At 38.3% G+C, this 24637-nt stretch overlaps 1 protein-coding gene across 1 annotated transcript in view; it reads left to right on the top strand.

Annotated features, from left to right (window-relative positions):
* dcc (DCC netrin 1 receptor) overlaps nucleotides 1-24637 on the top strand; it is a 329297-nt gene that overhangs the window by 247890 nt on the left and 56770 nt on the right. The window contains exons 17-21 of the mRNA XM_063465291.1: nucleotides 7479-7717; nucleotides 9805-9943; nucleotides 16762-16869; nucleotides 17600-17794; nucleotides 17900-17932. Of these exons, the coding sequence (XP_063321361.1) occupies nucleotides 7479-7717; nucleotides 9805-9943; nucleotides 16762-16869; nucleotides 17600-17794; nucleotides 17900-17932 (714 nt within the window). The remainder of the gene's footprint in view (nucleotides 1-7478; nucleotides 7718-9804; nucleotides 9944-16761; nucleotides 16870-17599; nucleotides 17795-17899; nucleotides 17933-24637) is intronic.

Here is a 24637-nt window from a genome sequence, read left to right as displayed (position 1 = left end):
TTATATTAGCAGTATTAGCTGTATCACTAGATGGAGCAGATGTGTCCAACAGTATTAGTAGCTTTTTTGGCATTTTAAGCCTTAGCATTAGTAGTTGTAGCTGAAATTGTTAACTTCAGTGGAAGTAGCGGTAGCAGCCATTGTAGGAGCAAGTAGGATTAATAGCTTGAGAAATAATAACAGTATTACACTTACACACTTACACTTTTACATCATATTTTGCTTACTGTAATAGCCCACCTATCAGAGTGGACACACACCTAATCATGCAGAGGTTTAAGTCCAGTTACTGTTTGAACAGGTGAGTAATATGAAGATTGTAGCAGGTTGTAAACATGTTTGCTTTCGCTCTCTTTTGGAGCCAGTTCGAGTGGCCACTAGAGAAACTGTGGAAGGTTTTGGCACTTCCACACTGGCCTCATTTTTCAGTGCTTGAGGCTGCAGCTTGATCAATATCCAAGTCAAACTCATGACTGGGAAAATCAAACTTTTTGAAAAGCTGATATATCTGGCTTCGTGCTTTTGAACACTGAAGAAGGGGCTAAAGTAAGGAAAGCCGAGATGTCTTTAATCTAATTTTTTTGCTGTTTTGTTTGCAATTTCTCTTCCAGGCATGTTTGAGCTGATGCTAGTGAAACCAGTGTAGTTATGTTTTTGATTTAGAAGAGGCGCTTTCTAATAATTAGACTTCAATCTGGATGTGAAGTCCTGAAATATTAATGCCGAGTACTCTGCTAACATGTAACTCCACAACCTTTGGTGTGTTTAACATGTACTGTAGTTATATTTGTTTATATATTGATTGATATAATGTTTGATGGCTTATACCCATGCCTTTACTATATGTGTGAGTGTGTGAAACAGAGAGAGACTCATTAGCTGTCCCTGCAGACGATGAGCTGCAGAAGTGAGATAAATGAAACACATCCAACTCAGAGCCAAGTTTCATCTTATGAATTAAACAGCCGGCCCTTCTCTGCACACCCAGCAGCCTGCAGCTGACATAAATCCTTTATAACTCTCATAAAACGTTTCTACCCTCATGATGTGATGATAGTCACAGGAAAAACCAGCAGTGGAGAAAACTTTGCTCACCAAAGTTTCTTAACCTTCAGTGCTGGATGTTTTTGTGGCGAAACTCACAACGAGGTTATTTTTAACTTGTTGTCTTTGATTGAGATTTCTTTAAGAGAGGAAGGGAGAGGCGGTGGATGGGAGATAAGGGTCAGATGTGGATCTCATACAGAGAAAAACAGAAGAAAGGGTCGCTGGATAGAGAGACATTTCATCAACTTTAATGAAAGCCCATGGAAAGAATACGGAGGCAGAAAAATAGATGACCAAGAAGGGCATAACAGTCCAAAAGAAGAGACAAAGGATCAGGCGTGGTCATGTTTACAGTGATCAATACTTTATCTCTGTGTAGTTCTACAGACGTACAATAAAAAGTTAATTTTTTATAGCAATATAGATACACCTGCAATTCTGCAGAGATCTGTAAACGCGCCTGGGGTTCTGTGGTGATTTGTAAACACATTGAGAGACCTTTTGAATTACACAAACATATTTGGTCTTGTGGAGAAACACATAAGGAGATGTATGGATATTTGATAAACACCTGCGGCTGTAGAGATATTGTTGAAAACATCTGGAGTTCTGTAGTAATGCACCTCCACATGTGGAGTTTTTTGAACATTTCTAAACACACCTGAGTATCTGAGAGAGTGGAGGACATCTGTAGATCCGTAGAGATTTGTAAGTACATCTGGAGGTTCTCTTGGCATATGTAAACACATCTGGACTCCTATACACCAACACATGTTGATTTATGAATATGTTGGTAGTAGTACTAAGTAGTACTACACACTTCAGCACTTCCAGAGGCTTTCTGTAGATTGGTAGACTTACTGGCGTTCTGCACTGATCGTACCTGAAGATCTTTACATGTAGATAGGTAAGATCTGGTTTTCTGTAGACACATGTGGAGTTCTCCATACATATATAACTAAAATTTTCAACAAGTGCAACAGGTCTCCAGTTGTCTGAAGGAATCTCTGGTTATCTAGACAAGAATACATATCTGTATTCTAGAGATTATAGGACATCCTGAATGGGGATACTGTCCCAAGATATGTAGACATCTTGAGTTTCATAGAAATACAGACACATTGAAATGTTGCATTGATACATGTACTCCAGATGTTTCTGAGATTTGTCAACATGTTTACAGTCTTTCTGAGACATGTTGAGCTTCATAAAGATTCAAAACCATGTAGGGTTATTTTAGATGTTTCAGGACACATCCAGAGTTTTGTTAGTAATGCATAGACACCGTGAGTTTTCTAGAGACATGTAGAAACATCTGCAGTTCTTCGGATCATACATATATGATTTTCAGCAGATTTGACGACTGTGGTTCTTTAGAGATTTGTAGATATGCTAATGTCAACCAGAGAGTTCAAACACACAAAAAAAGAATTTTGCAAATTTATAGACACATCTTGAGTTCTCTGGATATAGGTAGAAACATCTGGAACCCTTGGTATCTGGGAGATTCACCTGAGTTTTCTGGAGGAATGTAGAATTTTCTAGAGATGTGCAGAGACACATCTTGTAATCTAGAACTCCTAAGATGCATCTTGAGTTTTAAAGACCTGCAGATTTGTAGACAGAAGTGGAATAATGTAGACATTTGTAGACAAAAACTTAGAATTCCTGAGATTCGTAGACCTATCTGAAGTTTTCTGGAATCTCACAGAAACATCCAGAGTAGAGATACATATACGTAGCTGGAGTTTTGCACTGATGCATACACAAAGCTGGAGCTCTTCAGCGATGCACAGATACAGGTGGAGTTCTTTACAGATATACAGTCTAACATGGCGTTGCAATGTGACAGTCAGGAGTTGATAAGCCAAGACCCTGAGGGCTGAGATAGAAACTAAACCCATTACTGTTCTGCCAAGGTCGTCAACAGTGACACACAGACATACCTATACCCGCACACACACACTGTCTGTCTGTCCTGTCATGGCAGCAGCCTGCTGGAAAGGCTTCTTCTTCTTCTTTCTTTTTTTTCTCTCTTTTTTTTTACGAGAGCTTTAAAAAATGGCTCGTTAACGGCGGGATCCTCGTTAATATACTGCCTCGTCCTCGCCTCGCCGCCCGCACACTGCAGAGGCAGAACTGATCCCTAACCAACCGCCATGCTGCCATTTAATCAACGACTGGAGGACCGCAGAGACAGGGAGACAGCGAGAGAGATGATGGGATGGATAAGAGGATAGTGGGAGAAAAAAGAATGGAGAGGAAGGAAGAAGTAAATACATGAGGGACAACGTAATGGGAAGAGAGAAGTGAAGAAGGAACAGAAAGTTAGAGCAGGAGAAAGGAAGGAGGAAAAGCAGTAAGGGAAGGTAAGAGGGATTAGAAAGGATGAAGAAATGTGAGAATACAGAAGAGGACTTTTGAGAGAAAGGAGGAGAAAAGAGAGAAGAGTGCAATGGGGGTGGAGGAAGAGGCGTGTCCTTCATCCTCATCAGTATTCTGTCCTGACTGGAGCTTTATTGTGATGCTGGACGACCAGTTTAACCACGACACCGCCTGGTGCAGCTCGCCCCGCAGCTCCAAACACCTCCTCGATCAATTTCTCTCTTTCTCTCTCTCTCTCTCTCTCTCTCTCTCACATTCGTTCTCTCTCATCAAGTCTCGCTCTCTCTCTCTCTCTTGGCCTGCAGCTGCACATCAGATGTCAATGTTGATTTTCTCGTTTACACTGCAGATGCAACAGGATGAGCCCGCGTCAGCTCCCACAACTGATGCTACCCTCATATGAACTCGCACAGAGAGTTTCAACCTGCGATACCATTCAGTGGTGTAAACCGTAGAAATGCAGTAAAGCTATTTGACTTGTCATCAAATTGAAATAATATTACTGGGGGTGGGGTTTTGTTCTTTCTTTTTTTCATTCTGCAATATTTCCAGCTCAGTTTCTTGGACTCTACCAGAGTAGCTCTGCATTAATTACAGTTCAAAATAATCCATCTTTATCTTATAAAGACTTTGGTGCTGCACCTTAGTTCACCCTTTGTCTGAAATAAAGTCCTGTTCCTCTCTTTTCGTCTACTTGCCTCTGATTGGCTATCTCTTAGGAATGTAGAGGTTTTAGCAGCAGGTGGGTGGGGCTGCCTGAGATGACCATATTAGGGTGTCCTTATTCAATGACATGACAAAAACTGTCAAACCAAGTGTTTAGAACAGTTTGAAATTTGTCTCACAGGAATTACTTCTAAATATTTTAAACTTGTTTAATTTTATCATCAAATCTTTGTAACAAAAAGTAAAACTTTAATATTATTTTCATAGCTTTTTCCATGTATATGAAAAAAAGTTTATTTTCCAACTGAACTTTTTTAATACTCTCAATGTCAACAGTATTCCCTTACTAAAGGAAGCTGGTCTCTATACTGGTGACATCCACATATCACAAATCTACTAATCCAGTCCCTAAAAGGTATTTGGAAACATAAGCCACACTTTAAAAGTTATTACTGTAAAAGCAAATTTAGTAAGCGTACCTTATATTTGGCTCTGTTTGGAGAGCTTTCTATGTTGGCACAGCTCTATGTGGAAAGCTGGATGACTGGAGAGCAGTTATTGTTATTGACTAGGTCAGACATAGCACCAAAAGGAGGAGCAGAGGTGGAGGCAGGTGTGGCTTGCAGATGCATACCAATTGTGTACCAGAAATCCTCTACTTCCTGTCAGCTCTTCCTTTAAAAGACAACATTTTTATGGTAGCTATGTGGCATAAAAATATCGATCTGTTGCACTGTTATATGAAAATGTAAACTCGAGATTTGTTTGTTCCACAAAGAGATCTACTTTTATCTTACTGTAAGGCTTATTTCTTTCAGTAGCAGACACTTTGCTCTCTTTTTCTGTGTGTGTCTGTTATTTATTTCATGATTCATGCACAGCTACTATAATAGAGTCCAAAAATATACAAATATGTGTCTGGAAATGAGCATAATAAGTATTCTTCTATGTATCACATGGATTTAATAATTTCATTAAATTAATAATTTGAAGCACTCTTGTTCTTGTTACATTAAATGTGGCTGCAAGAGAAGACTTTATGCATTAAAACCAGACCACTGCTGGGTATATGGTTGTAAATACATGGATTCGGTAGAATCACTACTGATCAGTGTGTCAGTATAAGTAATGGAGGTAGTTTTGTGGTAGCCAGCAGACTTCCCACTTAAATCTATAGCCCAGTTTGACCCCTCAAGAAGTCCAGATAGTGTAGGTGGAATTTGAGGACTGTTAATGTGAAGCCCGAGGAGACAGTGCAGTGTGAGCAGATGTAAAGTTCAAAATGGTTTGTTCGAGTTACACTTCTAAAATCCATGTGTGTGGGTGTCAGACAGTAAGTGTGCTCGGTGAAAAGATGTTCGAATCATGAAAAAAAAATACTGCAGAAGGACAGACAAAGATCAGCTTTCTCTCGTCTTATTTTCTAGAAGTAAGTGTGAATAGAATGAGAAGAAGAAAAGCACTCTCAGCTGGAGCTGACTGTCCTCTATTTTCACAGTAAAGTAAAGCAACATTTAAATAAGCAATAAAGTTGTTCTTATATTTTTTTGGCATCTTTTAACTTTTCCATATTCCATATATCTGATCTCAGTCATCAGCATTTTTGCCAGTACCAAACCGCACAGAGATTTTCCCGCATTACAAATGCTCATTTTTAGCTGCCCTACAGGCTGTTTTGCTCATTAAATGAAAAAGACTAAAAATAAAATTTCAGTTCAAATTCGTGTCAGCGGCTTTGCAGTGAACCAGTAAACAGCGCTCTTAACTCTACTGTGGGTGTGTTTGTGTGTATTTTAAACGATCTGCATCACTGTGTTTCTGCTTTCAGTAGGTTTGGCTGTCTGTAGATCAGAGGTCACAGAGCTGAAACCAGCAGAGTTGCTTTTATTTTTATTCACTCTTTAGTTCATTGTGTTTACCTCAGCTCGTTCCAGCTCTCTGTTAGCATCTGTTAACGCCTTTTTTTCACATCCTGCTGCCTTCAGGTGCTCTTCCATTTTTCTGGTTCAGAAGTCACATTCACTGAGGTATTCAGCCTGCATCTCCAGCTCCACTACTGACTTTTCTTATCTTTAGATTTACAAGTTACTAAAAGAGTATCTGTTCGGGGAGAGTGTAACCCCGTAAATGTCCTCCAAACACCTCACATGTAAGAAATTTTTTGTTGTGAAAGCGGTACACACACATAATGCTACAGTTTCCTGAAGAGGACAACTAAGAGGATACAGTCAATGAAAATGTGGATGTGCTTCTCTGAGTGTACCCTCAGTGAAGTACATCCACATGTATTTTGTATACTGGTACAGTATACAAGCGTCTTGAGTCTGGGGAACACAGCTAACTGATGGAAGTGCTAAAAATAATCCAATTGAAATGTAATCTTGCGGTTCCATTGCTTTGAAGCATCAGGAATTGAGTAGCATATTGTGAGAAGTGTTCTTGTAGGTTTAGTTGTGGTGATGATGCCATGACTAGAATTCACTAGTGTTCCCCGAAACATATCACAAGTGGGTAGCTGGAAGTGTTATTAAATGTTTTTTAGCAATTACATTAAAACCACTGACCATTATGTCTTCAAACTCAGCAATGTACTTAACTGGGTTCCTACCAAGTTTGATGTAGACGGGATTGTTGGTTGTACGCATAGGCAAAGGACAAACACACACACACACACATGATTCCTTGATTTTGGAGAGATTCCCAGTAATTTAATGACAAATAAGTGATTGACAAAATGGAGAAATTTGATCAAAATCAGGTACATTTTTTAAACGCAGTGTGTTTAATTTATGTTCCTGAAAGATATCTTAAAGCATCTGAAGGTAGCGTAAGCTCTCTGGTTTTCTGGAACCACAGATCCACATAAATGAGTTTATATTTGTTTAAATATGCAGAAGGCTCAGGATGGCTGGATTTCATTCACACAGATACTTTTTAATAAGGCCTGTTTTTCCTCACTTTCTTCAATTAAAAAAAAAAAGTGTCACTGGCCATTGGTTCTGTCCATTATAGTAACTGTGGTCACCAAAATGGGTTTGTCCTGTAGGCCCCACCCCTCTGTGGGTCTGTGGATCCACTTGCTGTTTAGGAAAATGTCTTTAATCTCTCTTTGTCTCCTTAATCTTTGTCTTTTTTCTCTCCTTTTCTCCTCTTTTCCACTTCTTCATCCACCACTCTTCCTTTTCCTCTCCAACAAACATGGCTGCCTGCTGCATGTCTCTTCCAAACTTGCATGTCATCTTATCTATTTATTATTTATGTAATTATATATTTGTCTTCAATATGTTTCCCATATATAAACATCATTATTGCACTTCCATTGCTTTGTATGATTTCATTAAATGTTCCCAAACACCTTGGTTACCGCTAACCCCCCCAAGACCCCATTGACCCATCTGAGGATGACCTCTTCCACCTCTTTGATAAATACCCCACTCCCATGCCAGACACCAGCACTCCCATGATCCCCCCAGTGGGGGTTCAAGCTGTGGCTCTGTCCTCGGATTCAGTCCGTGTCTCCTGGGCCGACAACTCTATGACCAAGAACCAGAAGTCATCGGAAGTTCGTTACTACTCCGTCAAGTGGAAGACAAGCTACTCCACCAGTGGAAAGTACAAGGTAAATCACAGACTCTCATGTCCATGCTCTGGGTGTTGACATTACATTTGAGGACTTTTACCCTCAGACTTTTATTTTGAAAGTGAAATAAAACCTTTGATTTTGATTGGAGCGAAACTAAAACTTAAAATATAAAAAAAGCAAATGATCTAATTGTCAAACAGATATCTTTAGTATCACATAGTAATGTTGAATCAACAGTAGGACCAAGAAAATAATTTGTTTTGGATTTGTGTATATCTCAATTTCAGACTGATTATTATCTTGTCTCTGTGAAGTGCAAATAAATAGTGGCTTCCATTACAAATCAAAATAAGCTTTTAGCAAGACATGTATTTTAAACTAATCCTGCAAAATAAACAAAACAGATTACATAAATTTTTTAAAGCTTGGATTTAACTTAGGACTTAAAAAAATGTATATTATTTAGCTGCCTTCAGTATTTCCTTGGGGGATTGACTTGGGGCTTTAGGACCTGACTTAGGATCCAGCGGTCATCAGAGATAATTTTGAGGATTTGACAGAAAACTTTGTCATGAGACTTGATTGCATGGATATTCTTCACTTGGAACCTGTCGATCCTTATAGTTCAGCTTGGACAAGACTTACTTGTCTTGGATTAGGGTTATTTCAACAATCTTAACATTGTGCTTAACTTACCATCTACTGGTCTAGGTTTACTAGATTTACATTACCTCTTAAATAATGCCTTCCTAATTATTCAAAATTCTGGGACTTCTCTTTATTCATGATTTGTCTTATAACTTAATTTGTTGGTCCAAACTTTGACATGAGGTTTAACATGGAGTTCACAGTATCTTGACATTTTGCTTCCCTTAGCATCTACTCATTATGTAAAGCCTTACCTGACAAATGATGCTGTGTTAGATATTTGAAATGAAAGGATTTAAGTTTTAATAATGGGACTTTTCTTAACTTGGGCTTGAGTTTGGATTTGTTTGTCCCAGCTTAGGACATGACTCTGGAGTTCATACAATTCAAGTCTTGCATGTAATTTGCAAAAACAGTGAAACAATTACCTCTTTAGCCACTTTTTCTCTTTTAGCTGTAGTCACAAATTGAAATGATGTTGTATACACATTTATTATTGACCCTAATTTCAAATATACCTTATCAGTATTTCTCCAGGATGCACAGTCTCACAACTGCATCTCCACCCCCTGCTGCTGTTCATTTATCAGCTTACAGGAATTAAAGTTCATACCTTTCATCTCCATCTCATTCATTCACTAACATTTTTACAAGTGCCCCATCTGTTGCTGCTGCTCAATACCACCAAGAATAATCATGCACACCCCTCTTGGAGAATGGAGTCGTCTTACAAACCAAAGTTTATTAATAATTTTTTACACTTTTGAAGCTTCTATTGACATAAAAAAATCTCTCAGCTGGCAGAAAGAACCTAAAATTTTAGGCAGCACTGTTGCAGTGAAGTAGTAAAAACACAAGGGTTGTATCATTAATGGTGGTCTGAAAGCAAGATAAAAAAAAAATCCTTGTTCGATTTTGGGTTACTGAGTTTCCCTGGAAAACCAAACTCTTGAGAACTTGTAAGGGGGAAAAATACCTTAGAAAAAATAATCTGAACTGTGCTCCCATAATACTGTAAAAAGGAAATCTATACAAGGGCAGACTCCATTGTTCTTAATAAAGGGTAGACAAAGAGAAAGTGACAACATCTTTGCTTCTTCTTCCCTGTCATCAGACATCAAAGTTTGGGAAGTAGACACTATCAAATTTTAATAAAAGTCTAAAGTTGTAAATAACTGTATTATATTTCTATGTTTAAACCTTTAAGCTCCTCAGTAATAATGATAAGTAACCCTGACCTCAGGGCTGGACTAGGACAAAAAATTGGCCCTGGCATTGTTGATCCAGGCGCCCCACCATGATCACTCCCACAGCATAGGGTTTAGGGTTAGAAATGTGATTTTTTTATTTTTTTTTGTAATTTTATCCGTTGATTGTATTTGCTGTATATTTTATCTTTTAATAGCAGCTTTATTCTCGTATTGTTTAGTTTAACATAAAGCCATCTAAGCTTCCAAATAATGTCATGTGTCCAGTCTGCAGACACTACGGCCCTCAGCCACACGGTCACTGGCCTCAAACCAAACACCATGTACGAGTTCGCTGTTATGGTCACCAAAGGCCGCAAGTCCAGCACCTGGAGTATGACGGCGCATGCTACGACATATGAAGCAGGTAAGTCTCACAGCTTCTGCCCTTTGTTAGGATCTCATAAACATAACACTGATAGTAGGTCTGACTCTAACTTTAAGCCAAACCTGTTTCTGAACCTATTTCCCAAACACAAGACCTCCCAAACAGGCCCTTTAACCACATAGCATTCAGGGAAGCGCTAACGATTCTCATCACAGACAACCAACAGGTGCTCACATTCAACTGCAAGTGCACAAACTGTAGCTGTGCCAGATAGAGACAGAGCACAGTTTGGCCACAGTTTTACCACACCAGGAAATCTGCATTCTGTGAAGATGCTTTCTCACTTTCTGAAAGCTGCTTATTGGTGGGATGAAGGGGGAAAGTTGGTAGAGCTCACTTTTACAAGCTGGCAAAATGAAAAAGCTGAACCTTACTGGAGATTGGAGAAAGGCAGTAAGTTTATACATCAAATATTTTCTCATGCATGCAAATATGCAAATATTTTTAGCTTCCCTTTTTTCTATGCAATCATTAGCTATCTACTACCTATGTAAACTTGGAACTTATTCTAAAGGCATTTTATTAGTCTTTCAGCCCTTATTTGCACAACTTGTTTCAAGCTACTGTAGAAGATTTATTTACATTGTGCTTTTCACATACATGGGGCACAAAGCACTTTAAGAAATCAAGAAACAGGGTGCAGAACTAGATTTAAATCAAAAATAATTTTGAAAATAATTTTCTGGGACTTTAAATTAAAGGTTGCTTTGTTTCTCTGAGCACTGTTGGATGTCCTTGATTTGAATCAACTTAATGCAAGTGAAAAGCAGCCAACTGTATATCTTATTGCCTTAAATGAATAGCTATGATGCCAGATTGCACTGCTGATTACACAAACAGTGAATGGGAACTGTGAAAATCCTGGTTTGAGGTGGATCATTTGTTTATTTGTTTTTCGTGAATGTATTGTGAATCTTTGACTGACATTTATTCATTCATTGTGCAGAAACTTTAGTTTCTACTGAAACATTTAGGAAAAAGGGCAGCTTCAGGAAGCATGGGTGCACCAAACAATGAGATGCATTACTCTATTTTCTTCCCCTCCCTGAACAGCAATTACTTTTAATAAGAAGTTTAACTATGGATAGAAATGATGTTTTGGTTCAGTGAACAGTCATCTAGAAACTCCACTCTCCCCCGCAACAACACAACAACTCGTCTGCAGCAATGAAACCCAACCGCAGACTGAAATCAAAATGTCAAGGTATCCCTTTCAGGATGTTTACAATCATGTTTGCCGGATTTGTCACCCAATTAAGCGTGAACGGCATTATGGCCCCGGTTCCCTGGGGCCTGTTGGAATACATTGACATTCAGAGTGAGCAGACGGACTGAGCGCACTCAGTCCCTGCAGTGATCCACTGGCTCTGGAGGCACACACTGACCATATTTTCACAACAATACACATACTGACCACTTTTTCAAAAGCAAAACAAAGTAAATACTGCATTTACTGCAGCTCATACCATGTCTGTCTTACTATGAAAAATAGGAAAGCAGATATGAGAAATATTTCTGTACATTAGAGTGTATCACATAATGGTATTGGTGTATTCAAAAGCTATAGACACTTGGACACCAGAGGATGAACCCTGATGAACCTGAAGATCTTGCTCCTTGTGTCATAATTGCATTACTGTTATTAGCACCATCTCATGTATGTGGTCATCACATGGAATTGCCTGAAATAAATGATATAAATAGCATTGAGAGGATTTTGCTTTAAAAATGCATTTTTTTTCCACCTCTTTGAAACTAATGGGTCATTAGCAAGCCACTCAAGGGTAGGGTTAGTTGGCCTTCACCTAGGCCATAAGCATAGTTTCATGTTTTCATATTTTGCCTCTGAAATTATGTCTCTTACATCCATTTCAGTATGCCATACTAGTAAAAGTTCAATGTAATGGATGGATGTGAACATAACCAAAATGAGAAACTTTGAGGCTTTTCCACAGTGTCTTGTTCCTAGGATTGAACTCTTTTGGACAGTGACCTCTGATATTGTTGGATTTTATTTTATTTGATTCTATTATTGAATCTTCCTGAATTTTCTGTCTGCTGGGATCGCCACATCTGTCACAACTGCAGTCTTGTCAGCCTGTCAGCCTATCTGGTTGGTTAGCCAGCAGCTGCTTGTCTGTCTGGAACTCAGAGTCCCAAAGGACTGTAGTTCTGTTGTTCTCAACCACCTTTGATGGTTTCACCCATCAGGACTTGTAGTCCATATGCAGTAAATGTTGCTGTACGCTATCCCAGGCACTTGGTTGTGCCTCTCAGTGTGCATGACCCTAGCTTGCATCATGCTACTATATACTGGATCATCTCCCGAGCACTTCTGCACAGTCTGCAACCTGTGTTCATAAAGAAATTACCATCTTTTTCTAAGCATTTATTCAGTGAATTGAACCCAGTTACCTTTCACATTTCGGTTAAATCTGAGATATCTGGCAAAGTTGTCTTTTCAGTGTGTTTTGTTTTAATTTTCAAAATGAACTTGATTTTTGTCAATAAAAAATGCATAATTACAACTCCTGTGGGTGATCGATTGCTTGGTGGAGCAATGAATAGGTGATTAAGCTTTCATACGGTGTATGCTACTTAGACTGCATTTGTTGGTCTGGACAGTTTTGCCTTAGAACAACAATAATCCTCTCTCTCTCTAATGAGCTATTATTTTTAGGAATCTGAAGCTTGTTTTTGATTAGTTGTGATGGAGGTCTCTGCAGAGTCAAAATGGCTTTGAGCTAATACTCCAGCAAGGGTTTATAATGTTCCTCAGCTCGCTGGGTTGCTGTACCACACAAGAATTTAGCCTTTTGACAAATCTTGATGTGTTGCAGCGCTTTCAGTGCTGCAGCCTCCCCTGGGAGCTGATAATCTAAAATACCACCCAAATCCTTCAAAATAAAAAACAAAACATAACAAAACACAAAGTATATCTGCCCACAAGAATTACTCATAGTTTTGAACAAATAAATAAATAACCTCACTACCTAAAGGAAAAAATAATGGTGTGGAATAAAATAGGTGCTAAATCTGCTGCTTTTTCCTTTAACATTTTAGGATTAGAGTCAACTTTATTATTATTACACATGTATAAACACAGGGTAACGAAATACAGAGTGTGTTTTTAGTGTTCTTCTTCAGCATTTTTGCACAAATTACTCATGCTGATTATTTTATTTTAGAATAAAAGAGACTCTACATTCATGTTAAAAAGAAAATTCAACAAAGTACGCCGTTGGCCCTAACCTATAAGGATTAAGAGGTTAAGGAGCAGTCAGGTTGTGGTAGTCAAATTGTTCTGGCAGTTGATGGGATGGAGCATTTTGCCAGGTGTGGATGTCCCTAAAAAGTCAAGGTCACACCATGATGTCCTCAGAGAAGTTGCAAAAAATCTAGGAACTACATATCAGACTTTAAAGGACAGTACAGACCACAGTGCAGATTTTTGGCCATAACATATATCGCTACATCTGGGAAAAACAATAGCAGCACTTTATATCACCTTTTAAGCACAGCGGTGGTGAAGGGCTGATGTTTGGTTTCAAGTTCCTCTTTGACTTTCTTTGCACTTTTAGCTTTGGCCAGCTTCTTCCGACAGATGCCCTGTGGCTGGGAACTGTACCCAGTTTGAGTCTTTGGACAGTTCTTTTTAACCTAAGTTGTTCGCAAGGAAACACTGAGAAATAATAACAGTAGATTAAACATTCATTTCTAAATGAGAGTGAGGAGTCACAACTGCATGCCATGAAAGCCAAAATGATGGTCTTTCTATTTGCAGTCACAAAGCCATGATCCAAAATTCATATTATTTTCTATTATTTTCTATTGCATATTTTTTAACTCGGTTTTAGCTTTAACAATTTCAGTTAATATGCTTGTAACCTAAAGAAAGCTTTCATGAGAATATTGATTTTAAATCTTTAATATGTAATATAAAGAATAACCACACAAGAAGGCTGTATCTGTTACCTGCAAAGGCCTGTGAAGTATCCTCTTAATATTCTTATTCTTCAATGGTTTAATTTGTTTAAAAAAAAAAAAAGCATCACTCACCTCCAACTCAACAGCACTCAAATCATATCAATGACAACACTTGAACAACCTGTGTAGCTGCTCAAGACCTTCAGGTCCCACTGACAATAATTGTCTGAGAGTAACTCTGTCATTTGGAAGTCCTTGGTGTCACATTTAAATCCTGTTGTGTTTCTAAGTTAAAATTGTTATTTTGGTGACATTTATTATGGTGATCATCTTCAATAGTCAACAATTCAGGAGCATTGACTACAAATTGAAAATAGTTTTAATTATATCTGCTTTGAGTGCTGGAACCACTACTTTAACCAGCAGGTGTGTTCACAATGTATTTTCTCAAGGTCTTCCTCTATATTTATGATAAGTACAGGTTGTCACCATCACTAACAGGCTCAGCAGGAACTTGTAATTTCCTCCAGCTCGTCGTGTCAGATTTAACAAGCAGTTTCATTAGCCAGCTCTGGGGGGCAAGCTTTGAGTCCTTTCCTGGTGTGAAACTTAAAAACTCGTCTTTAATCACATCTGTAACTCAGGAAGCACCCGTAGCCATCACACACTACAGATCTGATAGGCTGCCACTTAGTTTCCATGGTGATGGTTGGAGGAGGACAACAAGCCAGAGTCTTTCTTGTGAGGCCGAGCGCTTGACATTTTCACAACAGAAGCAACACAAAAGGGCAGTTCAGGAAAGTGTTGAAAGTTACCTTCTGTACAATTTCCGCAAGTTCAAACACAGCAGAAAGTCACAACAAAGCCAAAGAGCAGCTGAACTGAGCTCATTATAGATTATTGTCCACTCTGGAACTTCCCACACAGACAGACGTTGTGCAAATGTTTAGACTAAACAGTGAAAGGGAAAAGCCGTCTGTATGTGTCTGTCTGATCCAACCATCCATTTAACAACCAAGTATACAAATAGATAAAGTGTCAATCAAATGTCCAAAGTAACAAGTTTACATTATTAAACAACAGCTAGGAAAGGGAAATTCTTTGAAGAACTCCAGCATAGGGCTGGGCCATATCATACCATTCACGGTAATACCGGTATAATGTTGGGCAACGATAAGAAAATGAAATATCGTGATAGAATATGGGTAAAACGCGCATGCGCAGTGCCTTTGTTTTCATACGCACATGGCGGAAAAAGCATGGCGGAGAATGAGAAGGGCGAAAGCGGATCGTTGAATGAAACAGATGAACCAGAATTGGTTTGTAAAAATGCTGCAACTTCAGTGGTGTGGAACTGGTTTAGCTTTCGTCCCTCAGATACACAACAAAGCACTATTTTTGGTAGAGCATGCTAGCGGGCCGTCGTTATTCCGTGTTTTTTGGAAAATACGGCACACTTAAAATCAATCCTTTGATTTTTCCGAAAATCGACAGTGCCCCTTATAATCCCGTGTGCCTTATGTATGAATTCTGGTTGTGTTTACTGACCTCGAAACGATTTTCTGTTGTACATGGCGCTCGAAAATCTGTCAAATGTTTTAGTACGACTTTGCTAAGCTACGAACCCGCACTGCTTGATGGATTGTCGGAGCATTATGGCTATCGTAGGCAGGAGCCTCACGGAGTGATGCGTACTGTGCTTCAACATAATATTACCGTATTGTGTGTGTATAACCTCTTTTTAAGTTTTGTGGATATTATACATGGTTATGCTGAGGATATGTCGGCCAATTTCCACTGGAAATGCCTTTTGGTTAAACTGTCAGCAAGGAATTGCATTTGCACTGTTAAATTTTTATATAACTTTAATGCACATAAAAAACAGCTGCTTGTTTAAGTGAAAATACATTGATGTTTTTTTTTTTTGCACTAATAAAGTTGTGGAGTTGTAAAGTATTTTGTCTAGTGTGAATTATATCGTCAGTTATATCGTTATCGCAAATTTTCAAATGTATAGCGTGATAAATATTTTTGGTCATATCGCCCTGCTCTACTCCAGCAATTGATTCTCTCAACAGAAATTCAGTTGTATTTTTCAATAGGCTTTTGGACTAATGGACAAAATAAGTCTGAAAGGAAATAAAATGTTTTAATATTTACCCATTTATTCAGCAAGATAATGAATTCAGTTCAATTAATATAGCGTCACTTAACAACAACAGCCACCTCTAGGGACTTGAGATTGTAAAGTACAGACCCTACAATAATAGAGAGAAAACTCCACCAGTTACAGGACCTCTTAGGACCAAGTACTTGGTGACAGTGAGTAGGGAAAAACTCCCTTTAATAGGAAGAAACCTCCGTCAGAACCAGGCTCAGGGAGGGGGAGCCATCTGCTGTGACAGGTTGGGGTGAAAATTGTCATGAATTTACTGTATTTTTATTATATTCAGAGAATAAATTCACATCATGTTACACTATGAGCCGACTACACTACATTAATAACTTTAATATAATCACCAGTAAACTCCTGTGTTTAGCATGTTACAGACAATTAGCCACTTGTTAGCAAATGCCTTCGCTTGCCAAAAAGCTCTTCTAGAGAGTCAGTGACATCACCACAAGGGACCTAAAAGTTCAACATGTAAAGGTTCTACTTGTCCTTCCTGTGACACTCTACGTTTGAGCAGGGTTTGGTTGTTACATGTAAGTAAGAAATGTGGAGTGTGTAACAAATGGAAAGAAATCATGAAGTGATATCTGTTCCATTTAAAACTGCCTCCTTCCCAGATTGTCTATGCCCAGTTTCATTTGTGTTGTAGCACTTCCAGACACTGTAACCTCTCAAACTGCTTCTGTTTTGTTGACAGCTCCTAGCTCTGCCCCCAAAGATTTAACAGTTATAAGCCGTGAAGGACGACCCCGTGCCATTTTGATCAGCTGGCAACCACCTATGGAGGCCAACGGGCGAATCACAGGTGAGTCTTTGCACATAAACATACAGGTATGCTGCTGTTGTTTTCTGTAATAACACATACTGTTGATTAGAGTTGAAGAGAGGGTTAAGTTTCTGATGATTTTTTTCAGCTTAAGGTTTATCATTTAGTCTGAAAGTAGATCGAAAATATCAACACACTCTTCAGGACTACATGAATCCAGCTGCTTTGTGTATCCAAACGCGCACACCTAACACAATATCTTCCATTGTTCCATCTCTCTTCCTCTGGGCGATCAGCTCGGCTGTAAACCCGTCTGTTTTAACGAGCTCCGCTGTTCCTGCAGCGTCCCCGAGGACGAATCAAACGCTCCCTGCAGGCATAACAGCACAACACAGACTTACTCTCAGACACACAGATCGCATATTTTTAAACCCTCTACTTGTTTCTGTTTTACATCCTAAATGTTTTGTTTTTTCCTAAATGTTTTTAACATTTGCTTCTAAATGGCATGTACCCAAACATTCTGGGTATCAGATTGTAGTTCTCAGGTTTTTCACTATAATTATTCATATTTTGCATCACCTTTCAGTGGCTTGATTTTATATAACACCTTTCTATCTTCTCAAACTATGTTTTTTTAGCATTTAACTAAAATGTAACCTAACTCTAACTACCCAAGTGGTTCACCAGTAGATGTTAATAGGTTAAAAAGATTACTATTTTAAAAAAATATGTATTATTACTCATATAATTACAACTCGTTTGACAGGTTACATTCTGTATTACACTCTGGATAAGAACATGCCGATAGACGACTGGGTGATGGAGGCAATTAGTGGCGACCGGCTAACCCACCAGGTTGTGGATCTGAACCTCGACACTGTTTACTACTTCAGGATTCAAGCCAAAAATGCCAAAGGAGTCGGCCCTCTATCCGAGGCCATCCACTTCAGGACAGCCAAAGGTGCGTCCGAGTGTGTGTGACTGAACATCCGTTCCTGCTTTACCTGTAAATGTATTCCTTTGTTTCATATTTTATAAATTTGCTCACACTCTGTTGCTTTTTCAGTGGAGCATCCAGACAAGATGGCCAACGATCAAGGTAGGCTTTTTTCATCTTCAAAGTGATTTCTCATCAGACTGTCTGACTTCAAGGCAAATCATGTCTGAAGGTCTGAATCATCCTCAGTCTCCAGTAAACAGTCATTTTAACTTTCATCTGAGCAGTTATTTTTCATTTTGAGTTCAATCTCAAAATTATACTTGTGTTATTTGATCTTCAGATCATGTTTTGATTACGATTAATCTTCATCTCTCACAAGTTTATTTAAGTTTTATTTGTCTGCCTTTGCAACAAGTTGTAAAATGTTACATACTCCTGAAATTGTGGCATGACATTCAATTGAACTGAAAACCCGATTCACAGACTTCAAAGATATAGAGCTGAACACACAAACTCTACACTGACAGAGACTTCATAAGCTTTTCAGGATGAGGCTCAGACTGTACATGCATGTAGCCATTGTGATATCACTCACTGGTTTCCACCCTTTGTACTTTTAAGTATCAGTGTTAACATTTTCCTGGCTTTTTGTTTCAGCGTGAGTGTGTATTTATACAGTGAAACTAGCAAATAATAATAAATAATAAACTTATTTACATAACACCTTTTAAAACAAAGTAATAAGGTGCTTCGAAGACAAGACAGGGAAAAAACAATGATATTACATTTAAAAATATGAAGGTGAAACAACGTTAGGTAGGGAGGTAATAGCAGCACTAAGAGATTAAAAGTGAGGAATGAAGATAATTAAAAATGGAAAACAGGTCAATTAAAACTAAATATGAAATAATAAAAATGATTACTTGGAAAAGACGATGATAAAGAACAGAACGAAACTCAAAGTGGAGGCGCGGAAAAGGTCAGCTTATAGAAATCTGTCTGTAAGAGGGATTTAAAAGACGAGAAGGAGCCAATCTGACCTGCTCAGGGAGGGAAGTCCAAAAAACGGACGCCCCAACTGAAAAAGTATGCAGAAAGTACTCAGTTATAGACTACAGATATTTGAACAAGATAGTAGACTGTTAATAATGCAAACAAGCTTAGTATTCATAAACTAACTGGTACAAGGCACACAAAAAGAAATATAAGAGTTAATGAGGAACAGGCCAATAAAAGTCTATTAATGTACTCACGAAAACTAAAGTACAGATTTCTTGGACAGTCTGTTAATGTAATTAACTGCAGAGCAACCCTTATTATTTGTCAAATGATTCCACTAAAGAGGCTCCAAAAGGGCACAAACAGCACAAACACGGCTGAGAAAGTCCAGTTCATTGAACTGAAAAATCAGTTCAGTGAAAAAAAATCACTTGCAGTTGTTATGAAGGAGTGTATGTAGATATTTGGATATTTGTAGAGTTCAAAGAGCTGCTGAAAGCATGTTGATTTCTCTTGATGGACATTTTAACATGGGAGTCTTTGTGGACTGACTTACTTTTAGAGTCAGCATCAAGTGGTCACTAGTGGAACTGCTGTTTTTGGCATTCTTTGTTGGCTTTATGTTAAAATGTGGGAGGTTGCTGCTTTGAAATACAGTTTGTAAAGATAGACTGAGCAACACTCAAGAGCTTCAAGTATGTATGCAAGTAAAGCTGATATCTCAAAGCACTGCTTCCATTTCTGTTTCTGGAAACTTTAAAAACCTTGAGTCAGCATGCAGTCTGAGTGCAAAATGCTAATGTGATACTATAAGGTCGTTAAAGTATGATAGGGTTTGATCATTGAGTGCTTTGTATGTTAGGAGGACTTTAAGTTCTGCATTTAACACTAAATTAGGGACTGTTTTGTTGTTTGCTCATGGATGAGCTCATCAGCATCACTAAGAGATAGGATGTTACCAATTCTGAGAAGACTTCACACATCACAGAATCTGGGCTAGAGATTTTTTTATGCATGAGATATCATCGAAAAATATAAGTATGTGTATCATGTCTTTGCATTCAAATGAGTGAGGTCTATCTCTGCCAAGTGCCAAATTTTTGTAAATTATGTAAATTTAAGTGCCAGTAATCAGGCACTTGTTGTCACCGGGCAGTATTGCTTCAGGTCCTGTTTGTGTTGATGGCAACCAAATATCAAACAAGAAAACTTTATTTTCCAACTGCAAGCAACTCTTCCGTTCAGCTGAGGCAGTGTCTCTGCCTTCTGTTCTTCTTGAAGGGAGATCCCAGCATCCTAAGACCCATGTTGACAAATCACTTAACAAAAAACAGACAGACTGACTGAGAAGACAAATGTAAAAAAAGAAATTTACCCAATTTTCTTCCTGTCAGAATTATTTTTTCACTGTAATCAAACAACCCCATCTCATTAAGCTGAAGGAAAGTGTTTACTAATTGTATTGCAAGAACAATTTTTCTTCTGAGAGCAAAGTAAAAGCAGGAGAGAGGGGAGCTTTTATAATTATTAATCCAGACATATGAGAGGTGATGGGAAAGATGTGTTTACTACATTTAAGTTCATCAAATTAACTCAGGCATAATTAATGCACTGTTCACAGGTTTCTATTCATCACCAGCAACAAACAGTAAGCAGAAGAGCACACGGTTTTAATGAATGTGCAAAACTTTTATTTTCAACACTAAACTTTGTTATCTCACTGCAGCCTGGAGAGCATTCCTTTATGTTGGATTTCATTTGTAATGAATGTTGGTATCAGTCTGAAACAGATTCTCAGAAACAAAGATAGCCACTGTGGCCCGCTGGTCAGTCAAGTCCCATTGTCAAATGATCAGTGAAGAAAGTGTGTTGGGATGGAAGGAGTACTTTGAGGAGCGGACAAAGAAAATGAAAGAGAGAGGACAGATGAAGGACAGTTATTGAATCATGAAGTGTAGCGTAATAGTAAGGAGAAAGTGAGGGCAGCTATGAGGATGAAGAGTGGAAAATCTTGGTTGGTGCACATGACATACCTGTGCAGTTATAGAGCTGTCATATCTAAACATATTAGCTAAACATATTCTTTAGCACAATACTAGAGACTGACAGGATGTCTGAGGAATGGAGAAAAAGGTGTACTGGTACTGATTATGAAGAACATGGGTGATGTTCAGCGCTGTAGTAACTACAGAGGGATAAATTTGATGACTCATAACTTAAAGCTATGAGAAAGTAACTGTTGAAGCTTGGTTAAGTAGTGAGGTGATGAAGCCATACGACTTCATGCTTGTGAAAGATGTAGAGAAGGTCTGATGAGGTTGCACTGTGTCTTTTGGGGATTTGGAGAACGCAGATGATAGGGTGCCAAGAGAGGAACTGCATGAGGAAGTCAGGAAAGACAAAGAAGTATTTGAAGGTGATACAGGACATGTACAAGGACAGCGACACAGTGGTGAGGTGTGGTGTAGTGACAGATAGGTTCAAAGTGAGGGTAGGATTACCTCCTGAGACCCAGTAATTCATTTTTGTGCACTGTAGTACACATTTAGTTTTTGCTTGTACCTCTCATACTCTACTTGCCACTCTTCTAAGTCCTGATGTTTCTTAGAGAGGACAACAGTACCTTTAAAATGATATCACATGTGTGGGGGTGTGGCCTTGCCAACTGTCTTTTTCCCACCTTTTCAAAATGGCTGTCATGCCCACATTTTATGGAAGAAAGAAAGGTAAGCATGATATTTACATTTAAAATGTTTTTTTAAAATCAGATTTTGATTAATTTTCAAAAATAAACATCTAGTAAGTAATTTGAGGGGTTTTTTTTTTAGAACTAAGCTTATTTAGTTTCACAGAGGAAATTACTCATTTATTAATGTGTACTCTAGTGCACGTCAGGACTTTGTACTTATATTTATTTCACTTTTTCCTAGTAGACAACTCTTTGACAAAGGCAGAGAGAATTCTTAACAGAATCATTGAGGGAAATTCAGACATAGATTTTTCAGAAGATGAGAGTCATGTGAGCCAGATAGGAGAGGGTGAGAACCTAGGAGGAGCCACACGAAGATTACCAAGATGCAGTGGCAGATGTAATGGAGAAAGACACAGGGCCACCTGAAATCTGTCGTCCTATCTGGTCCAAAACCAACATGTAGGAGAATCTGGAATTTTTGATTTTGAGTTAATAAAATATGGGTAAAATGCAGAAATGTTTTCCAGTAAAGTAAAAAAACAAGAGTCGCAATTATAGCTGAATCCATGAGACGCGATTGTTTCTGCAAGATCACGTCTTTGCTGTAAGTGGTCGATGATCTCAATGTGCGAAAAGAACTCACAGTATCTGGAGTTCAAGCTCCTCTTGGCTGAGAAACCAGGGACAAACATGTGAACAAGACCTGAATAATACCAGTAATGAGTAGTTCTCTCCAGAAATCAAGAAAAGGAAGCCCCAACCAGATGAGAGTGTAAGAAAATATGGTTCACTCCACTTGCCTGAAATGGTTAACAGTCCAAGGCCTTTCAGTTGTAGAATGGTCGGGTGCAACAGTAAAACATATGTGAGATGTGGGAAGTGCCAAATGTTCCTTTGTGTCTCCAAAAAAAAAAAAAAAAAAAATCACAGTACTTCCTCAGATATCATAAATGAATTGACTTTTGTGAAATAGAAAGTCCAGTGCAATCACTTGTTCCTAAACCAATGGCTTACAGTTAGTGAAGTGTCAGTGACTTCTAAGTTGACCCATGATCTACATTTTTATGATATTGTTATATAAATAAGTTTTAATATCCTGCTTACAAAGATTTCAGTGGAGCATTTAATTTTTTTAAATAGCTCTTGAATTTTGTTAGTTTCACATTCGTGATCAATGAACTCCCCATGTGCACTGAAGTGCACATGTTGTAAAATTTAAATAAAATTAGTTAAAAACAATTTAGTTTTTGTAATGTGTTTTTTACCAACCTAACACTTGATTTATCTGAAAAAAATCAAAATCAAAATATTTTTTTTCCCTGGGTCTCAGGAGGGATCTTCTCTGAGTCCTTTCTTATTTGTTATGGTGATGCTGACAGATAAACCTCTGTGAACCATGAGGTTTGCAGATGATGTATTGAAAGTAGGGAGCAGCTGGAAGCGAGCCTGAAGAGGTGGAGGTATACTCTGGAGAAAAGAGGAATGAAAGTCAGTAGAAGTATACACGAAGGTGAATTACAGGGAGACAGGTGTAATAGTGTTAAGTGCAAGAAGCAGTGGTAGTGAAGGTGGACAATGCGCACAAGAGGTGCAGAAGAGGGTGCAGACAGGGTGGTGTGGATAAAAATGAGTGTCATGTAGCAGGTATCATCTTTTCCTCCTAACAGGAGGAGGAGGCTGAGCTGAAGGTGTCAGAGTTGAAGATGCTAAGACTTTAACTGCAAGTGACCAGAATAGACAGGATAGGAAATGAGACCTTTAGAGAGGCAGCTCAGGTTGAACATTTTGGAGACAAAGTTCGAAACATGGTTGAGTTGGTTTGGACCAAAGACTTCTACAGTCATTGGTTTGGACGTGTGCAGAGGAGAAACATTGGATATAGTGCACAAAGGATTTTGAACAAGAACAAAAAAGAGAGAAAGAAAAAAGGCACACACCAAACACCTAGTTCCTCCATGAGGACATGAAGACTGGAAACAGTCATCTGTTAACGTAAAATGCAAATATTCTTTCAGAAGTGGCTAATGTTGGACTAAAGAAAAGGTTTAAAATTTTTAGACATTTCTCACAATGACACTGACTTCAGTCTTTATCACAATAGTAATTTGTTAAACATAATAATTAACTACAAAAGTAAGCACACTCATATTTGATTGGTTATTTCAGTGATTTGCAGAAAGATACGGAAGAGGATTAGGGGCACTGGGGAAAAAAAGTGGGCACGTCTTTTTTTTTCTTCTTTTCCAGAATTCTGAGATTAAAGTCAGAATTCTGAAAAAAAAAGTCAGAATTCTGAGAAAAAGTCAGACTTTTTTCTCAGAATTCTGAGTTTTTTCTCAGAATTCTGACTTTTTTTTTCTTAGAATTCTGACTTTAATCTTACAATTCTGACTTTTTTCTCAGAATTCTGGAAAAGAAGAGGAAAAAAAAGACGTGCCCACATTTTTTTCCCCAGTGGTCCTAATCCTCTTCCGTAGAAAGATGTGGCATCATGTAGGCATCCATACATTCTTTGCCCCATTGGAACAGCAACTATGTCCACTGAGTCACATCATTCAAATGATTGGATTGAATGAAGGCTGAGGTCTCCAGTTTGAGGTTCTTGAGTTAGTCTTTAACTGAAGAGGGCAATTCACCATTTTCAAGGACTGAGCTCCCATGGTGTGTTGTTATAGATAAAAAGAACTGCATCACTTTTGCACTTCTGAACAGATAAACCACCACTGAGTGTGAGCTAGGATTTACTGCTTTAACAGCTTGCTGCTTTGAGACTCGATATGCAGTAGTCTATATTCATTGTTCATGTTCATTGAAAAGTTTGTTTAATTTGATTTTTCTTCATTTCACAGCTCATATAAAAATACTTCATTCAGTCAAAAACAGGTTATATGCAAATATTTGGCTCTTTGCATATAACCTGTTGTTGCCAACCCACTGTTAGATGACTGAGAGCATATTTTTAGTTGGTTGAAATCATGTTTGCTAGATTAGCCAGGTTCATGTTTAATGTCTTAACATAACACCCATATGGTTTTAGGTTTGGTCAACATTCACCCCTTTTTATAGAATTGTCCCCAGTTGTTCTTAAACCTTCTTTCGGCTTCTCCTGTTAGGGGTGGCCCCTGCCTCCACCTCACCCACCCATGGTATACTCCTGTGTCACATCTACATAT

The sequence above is a fragment of the Pelmatolapia mariae genome, linkage group LG20 (genome assembly GCF_036321145.2).
Source record: "Pelmatolapia mariae isolate MD_Pm_ZW linkage group LG20, Pm_UMD_F_2, whole genome shotgun sequence".
Lineage (NCBI taxonomy): Eukaryota > Metazoa > Chordata > Actinopteri > Cichliformes > Cichlidae > Pelmatolapia > Pelmatolapia mariae.
This window is presented reverse-complemented; position numbering and strand designations above follow the sequence as displayed.